The sequence below is a fragment of the Myodes glareolus genome, chromosome 14, assembly GCF_982192425.1.
Source record: "Myodes glareolus chromosome 14, mMyoGla1.1, whole genome shotgun sequence".
NCBI lineage: Eukaryota > Metazoa > Chordata > Mammalia > Rodentia > Cricetidae > Myodes > Myodes glareolus.
In genome coordinates, this window is record NC_142039.1 from 63321093 (window position 1) to 63328120 (window position 7028).

The following is a 7028-nucleotide window of genomic DNA, read 5'->3' on the forward strand; positions in this document are numbered from 1 at the left end:
TGCCCTCCTTCCCAGTGAACTCACATTTCCCTCTAGAAGTTTTGCTGTTATACTGTCAAAATAGCTGTGAAGTCACTTGTCCACCGGTGATAATTTATTTAATTTTGTTTGTTTGGGGCAGGGTCTGACGATGTATCCCAAGCTGGCCTCAGCGAGCTAAGTGCTAGGATTATCGATCGGTATGTACCACCATATCCAGCTGAAGGACAAGTGATGGGGGAGAAATCAACCCCCAGAGTTCCTACTAGAGGACTAACGGTGCTATGGGATACCCAAGATGCTACTGTTGGTGCTATGTAATGAAAGCAAGAAAGCAACAGTGAGGGGCGGGGATGGGAGAGGAGTTGGGAGTAAAAGTGCTTGCCACCAAGGCCGATGACCTGAGTTCAATCCCCGAGGTCCCAGAAGGTGGCAGAAGCGAACAGATTCAAGTTGTCTGCTGATCTCTACAAACAGGATGGCATACGCACCCCACACACTAAGTAAATAAAGTGTAATAACTTTTAAATAAAAGCAACATGGATTTATATGGACTGGCACGGGAGCTAGGCTTTCATTTTGGGCTCCTAATGTCAGCTTTTATACCTTTGGGAAGATATCTCACGCATACCTTCGAGGCAACCTTCAGTGGATACAATCTCTCTCTTAAAATTATTTGTAACTCAGAGGGTAGAATGCTTGCTTAGCAGGTAGAAGCCCTGGGTTCTATCTACCCCCAGTACCTAATAGAACCCCAAGCGTTTCAGTGCAAGCCTGTCATCCAACATTTGGGAGGTGACACAGGAGGATCAGAAGTTGAAGGTCATCCTTCGCTACAGAGCAAGTCCAAGGCCAGTCTAAGATATACAAGACCTTGTCTCAGAAACAAACAGCCCCTTTGGCTAAAAGAATACTATTTTTGCTGACAAGGCATCCATGACTATCGAAAGCAAACTGTCCCCTTTTGAGAGCAGCCCCCAGAAAACATTTCCCTGCTGCGTCAGAGGTTTAAGTTATTTGGTATAATTTCAACAGCCTTAAACTCAAAGGTTTTTGCACTTGCTTAAAAAACATAAAATATACAGAGGATCAGCACTTCACCCAAATTTCCTCCTATTCCTCTCCTTAATTGCAGCATTAAGGAGCCCTTGCATGGGCCAAGGTTATGCTTCGGCGCAAGACATGTTTACAGTGCTCCAAAGGGACGAGGCAACTGTTTATTGAGCAGACAGCGTAAGAACCACATTTTAAAGCGCACAGAGAAAACTCCCATCACAAAGCACTTTAGGCGGCAGAGAGGACCAGAGAGCAAACGAAGCCATTCCTGCCACGAATGTTCGGCCATGAATGTGCTGGGATGGCATCTCCTAATTAACAGAAGAGTCTCAGCTGTCCATGCCACTAGCAGGCAGTGGCTCTGCAGGCTTTGCTCAAACACCACTCAGGGATGTCCCCAGGGCCTGTGGAGGAGGAAACACTGGCACCTATTTTAAAAAGGACAGGATGTCGTGTAGCCCAGCCTAGCCTCAAACTCGGTAGCTGTCGATGGCATCGAACTCCAGAGCGTCTCAAGTGCTGGGATTATTGGCACACACTGCCAACTAGACTCCAGACAGGATCCAAAGAGGAGGTGTCCAGTCTCCTCTGTGGGTTTTATGAAGAGCCACTAGACTACTTTTGCCTTATAAGGCAAGACCTCAACTGTGTTTCTTATTCAAGTCTTGGGATCAGTAATAATCTGTCTACTCAGCCATTGGGGAAGCTCCCAGATAAAGGTGACTGACATCCAAACACAATCCTTTGTCTCCTGAAAACTCCTCAGAGACCCCTTTCTTTTGGTTCTTGGTGCACTTAACCAGTTAGCTACTTGTAGGGGGAACATACATAAGACACACTCACATTTTTTTTTTAAACATCTGGCATCATATTTAAGAGCAAGGGGTTTGGAGTCAGAATCGAGTTCAATTGTGACTGTCCCAGTACAAACGACTCGAAGACATCATATTAAATTCTCTGGATCTGCCTTTTCATCTCTGAAATGGGGCTAATAACAGAAATCACATCTCTCTGTGCTAAGGAACAAACGAGCTAAGACTTGCACATTTCTTAACAGCGGGAACAGACGTTCACTAAATGACAAATTTAATTATTAGTCTTTAATAACTGTCTCACACCCAGCACTTCGGTCAGGCAGTTCCCATTATTCCTGCCTGGATGGATGAGTGATAGTGACTCATCCAGGGTGCAGTTCACTCCTAAGGACACCAGAACTTCTAACTCCAGGACCGCGGGTCCCCATCACCCTCCATTACCCTCCAGCACTTTAAAGACTTTTACGGAGTGGGAAGCCGTATCCAGCACAAGAAGAGAATTCTCCTTGGTGAAGGTCAGTGCCACAGGACGACAAAGATCATGCCTGACCATGGGCTTCAGGGCCGGAAACGCCTCAGGTCTCCCCAAGCATATGATGGCTGGTCCGGAGGTATCTGCGACGATCACATTTCCCTGGGGATCGAAGGTCACAGCTGAGGCAGTTATTTTAGAGGGAAAAAGGAGGTTCAGTCCGAAGCTATCCACCTGGCCAATCAGCTGCATAGTGGCGCTGAACACCTTCACCCGTGTGTTGTTGCCTGATGTCCCCAAGGCCCAGGGATGCTCTAGGACTGCAATGGCCCCAGTGAGCCAAGACACAGCCACCCCACGGGGACTGCAGAGTTGAGCTTGTAATCTCTCAGTCCTCCGAAGGACCCCTTCGGGGAAGTTCACTTCCAGCAGGTGCAACGTCCCTGCCTCTGTGTCCGTCATCAGGACCTGGTTCTGAGGGGTGATCTCCACACCCCAAGGCAGGGAAAACTGCTTTCCCACAACCAGCTTGATCTGGCCGAAGAAATCAAACACTTTGAGGGAGCGGTCGCCAGCGTCGGTGACAACCACGTGGCCGTCGTTGGTGACGGCGACGTCCTGTGGGTACTTCACATCATGCGCTGCGTCCCCCTTCTCTCCAAACTGGTGTGCACCACCTCCTCCAGAGTCAAAGATCTTGACTCGCCTCTTACCGTCGTGCACGACCACGATCCGTCCGGTCTTGGGACACAGTGCAAGCCCCGTGGGGTTCACCAGGGTCCCCCACCCGCCAAAGGCGTGGTGACAGGTGAGCACCCCGGGCGCGCAGGGGGCTGCGCTGAGGGCAGCCGGGGACGCGCGAAGCGTGGAGCCCAGGAGCTCCAGAAGGTGCAACACCGGCAGGCAGTCGCTGGTGTCACAGGCTCTGCAGGCCCGCCGGCAGAAGGGACATTCGAAGGCCAGCGATCGCGGGTGCGCAAGAGCGGCCACGCAGGCCAGGCAGACCACGTGGCCACAGGGCAGGTTGCGCGGGCGCCGCTGCTGCCGGTGGCCGAACCTCTCGAAACACACCTTGCACTCCAGCAGGCTGACCTCCGCCTCGCGCACCAGTTCGGGCCGCACCCCCGTCTCCTCCTCCCCCATCGCTCCCGCCGCGCCGCGGCCCCCGTGCAGCCCTCAGTCACGGTCACGGTCACGGGCACGGGGCGGGGCATCCGCCCTGACGTGGGGCGACGCGGACTGGTCGGGTGCGCGCTGCTGCCCCCTGGCGGGCACACGCCGCAGTCGTTCGCATGCGCCGTGCGGAGCCGTGGATCATCACGTACCGGGTGAGAGATCCAAGCTTTAGAGTGAGCCACACCTGGGAGAACGAATGGGTCGCTCGCTGTTAGACTGTAAGTGGCAAAGCCAGCACCCACCAGAACCTAGTCTCCCGATGCTGACGACACGCAGAGCTGCTAATCAGCGGCGCTGGGTGCTGGGTACCAGGACTGGGCAGGAGTAAGAGAGGGCTCCTAGCCTAGGTTTATTATGATTTGACTGAGGAGAGAGACACTAAAGAAGGTAACTTCAAGGGGGTGAGGCAAGTGTGCACACATACTTCTTTGCTGTGTTTTATCACACTTGCAGCCCTGGGTATGGTAGCTAAAATCCCAGCTCTCAGGAGGCAGAAACTAGCGGTTAGTTAGCTAGGCCATCCTAGGCTACACAGAGTGTCTCAGCCTTCTCACCCCGCCAAACAAAACAAACAAAAGAATATGTGTGAAATGTGTTTGTGTGGAAGGAATATTTAAAAGGTGTTAGTTGCCTTGCATGGTGTACTACATAGTGAGCTCCAAGCCCACTAGAGGGACATACTGAAAACCTGTCTCAAGGAAACAAACAAGCAACAACAAAACTGCTAGTTAATAGCAATTACTAGAGAATTCATCACATGCCTGCCTTCTTTTCAGTGATTGCATGCATTGTTTCAGTCAGGCCTCTTGGATAATGGAAATGGCTCGGACAAAGAATGGCCAGACTAGGATGGGCAGGCAGTTTGACTCCAGAGTTTGACTCCAGAGCCTCTTGTTATCTGGCGCTGATCATCAAATATGTCTGTATATGGCAAATGCTTGAGTCTCTTTGCCAAAGGCTTAACCGTCCAGGGTGAGGGTTGGGCTGCAGGGAGCTGTGAAGAGGATTATAATGTACAGGGACGTCTGAGCCAGTGATTCATTCACGCTGCCTTCCAGTCTCACGTAAGCCTAAAAGTAGAGGCCCTGAAGAGATGACTCTGTGCTAAAGAGCGCTTGCTGTCCTTCTAGAGGACATGAGTTTGGTTCCCAGCACACACACTGTAGCTCACAACCACCTGTAACTCCAGCTCCAGGGAATCCAATGTCCCCTTCGGGTCTCCATGTATTTGCACGCATGTGACATACATTCACACAAACATACACACATGCATATAAATAATTATAAGAAATATTTAAAAATTGAAAACTTGAAAGTAAAGATGATCTACATATCTTGGAATAATCTTAAAGTTATGGCCACTGTAATCTTCAGGAATCCATTATGACGTTCAGGTTTATTATCCCTGCTTGTTTACAAGTCATGATCATGATTGTTTACACTCTTGTTCCATAGACTTCCAAGAAAATGGAGGGCCCAATCTTGTCTAACACTCCTGGAGAGAGATTCTATGGAAGGCAAAGAAAAACATTTCATCAAGTGTTCCATGAGCATTAGACCAGAATGACCAAGTTGATACTATGACTTCAGAGCACATTTCTGTTCTAAATAAGAAACCATCTAAAAGCATATCTTATACAAATTTTTCTTCATACTAATTTTTAAGAAGATTTATTTGTTTCTGTGTGTGTGTGCATGTGTGTGTCTGTGTGTCTCTATGAGAACCTCTGGAGTCCAGAAGAGAGTGTTAGGTATCTGGGAGCTGGAATTATAGGCATTTGTGAGCCATTTGCTGTGTGGATGGTGGGATCAAAATGCAGGGCCCCAGGACCGAGCAACAAGTGTGTTTAACTACTAACAATCTCTCCAGCCCCTCAGAAGTAACACAAATATTTATTTTACTTTATGTGCACAAGCGCTCTCTCTGCATTATGTATATGTGCTGCGTGCATGCCTGGCGCCCTGGGACATCAGAAGAGGCTATCAAGACTCCTGGAACTGAAATTACAGACGGCTGTGAGCCACGAGATGAGCCCTGGGAGTCGAACTTAGATCTTCTGCGAGAGCCACACGTACTCCTCACTGTTGAGCCATCTCTCCAGCTCCTCAGAAATAATTTTTAAATTGAGAAATACATTCAGGGAAGCAAAACTGGGCTATTTTTAGAACCAGTCTTGTCCAACAGAAATATAATGAAACCCACGTTTTAAAATAATTTCCCCGTAACTCCATTCTTAAAAGTTAAAAGAAAATGAAATTGATTTAGTTGTATTCTTTAAACCATCACTTGGACTTGTAATCACTTGAAAATATGAGAGATATTTTATACTCATTTTTATACGCTAAGTAAAATCTAGTGTGTTTTACACTCACGGTGCACCCAATTCAGATAAGCTAACATGCTCCTGGTGGCTTCCACATGGAGCCTGACAAATGCAGACCTGGTCTTGCTATGAGATGTTACCTTTGAAAGTATTTCCCAGACAGACCTCACTGAACCCGTGCTTGTAACCCGACCCCAATTCATTGCAGCCTGTAGCCAAGCTTATGTCCCCCAGAGATAAGTAACAACTTGCTTCCTAAGCCTACCTGTTCGGCCTTCTCAATCCTTTGCTGCCCCTGTGAGGCCACTGACGGTACTACACCATCAGCACGTTAGCCCCAGGCTTTGGGGCCTAACAGGCGTAATCTACTCCCAGGGGTTCGCCATCAAGCCCCTAACAATGAGTCTGATTTTTGTTTCGGTTTGTTTGAGTCAGGGTCTCACGTGGCTCCTGCTGCGTTCACATTGGTTATGGAGCTGAGGCTGACTCTGAGCTCATGATCCTCCTGCCCCGTTCTGGAATCACAGGTGTGAGTATGACATGCCCAAATAGTAAATTAAAAGTATGGCATTTGATGGTCAGTTAAGGTTTTCTCAATTATGCCCGCAGTGAGGACAAATTTTATATAAAAGACTGACTACATAAAGCGATCTCATTTGTGCCATTTAAGACTCTGGGTTGGAGTTACGGAGGTGAACTCGAGCCACTGCATGAGCGGAGGAGAGAGACTTTCTTCCTTAGGGTGGGCAGCAGGGCTTCTGGAAGGCAAAATTGGGGACCGGAACACTGGCGCCCCCTCTACTGTCTGTGTCTCCACTTCTCAGCTCTGTGGTAGCCATGGCAACTCGAGAGATCCTGGCTGTACCTATTCGTTTTGCCCTCCGAGCAGCTTACTTGTCTTTTCAGATTTGAGCTTAAAAAAAAAAATCTCTAAAGAGAATTGGATTGACCCAGCTCAGTGGTCCAATATTGTTCGTCCAAATGGCTACAAAGGTGAGGTCACGTGCTCATGGCGTCTAGAAGTTCACTCCGTAGACCGAGGCAGGTTTCAGAGAAGCAAGTCTGATCAGGATATTTGACTAAATCAATGGCAGAAGATATCCAAGGACAGCATCCTCAATGCTGTCATGGAGGATGTGAGGTCAACACTGAGAAGAAGTTTGCACAAAGTTTAATATTTAAAATGTATTTTTGAGTCCTGACCCA

At 48.5% G+C, this 7028-nt stretch overlaps 1 protein-coding gene and 1 non-coding gene across 2 annotated transcripts; both read right to left on the reverse strand.

Annotated features, from left to right (window-relative positions):
* Window positions 1-1182: 1182 nt before the first annotated feature.
* On the reverse strand, window positions 1183-3510 carry Nhlrc1 (NHL repeat containing E3 ubiquitin protein ligase 1). The gene has a single exon (XM_048460300.3). It carries the CDS (start codon window positions 3463-3465, stop codon window positions 2278-2280), a length of 1188 nt encoding a protein of 395 aa, XP_048316257.3. The 5' UTR covers window positions 3466-3510; the 3' UTR covers window positions 1183-2277.
* LOC125398119 (small nucleolar RNA SNORA26) lies at window positions 1579-1688 on the reverse strand. The gene has a single exon (XR_007231296.3). It is a non-coding gene; the product is annotated as a small nucleolar RNA SNORA26 (small nucleolar RNA).
* Window positions 3511-7028: the final 3518 nt, after the last annotated feature.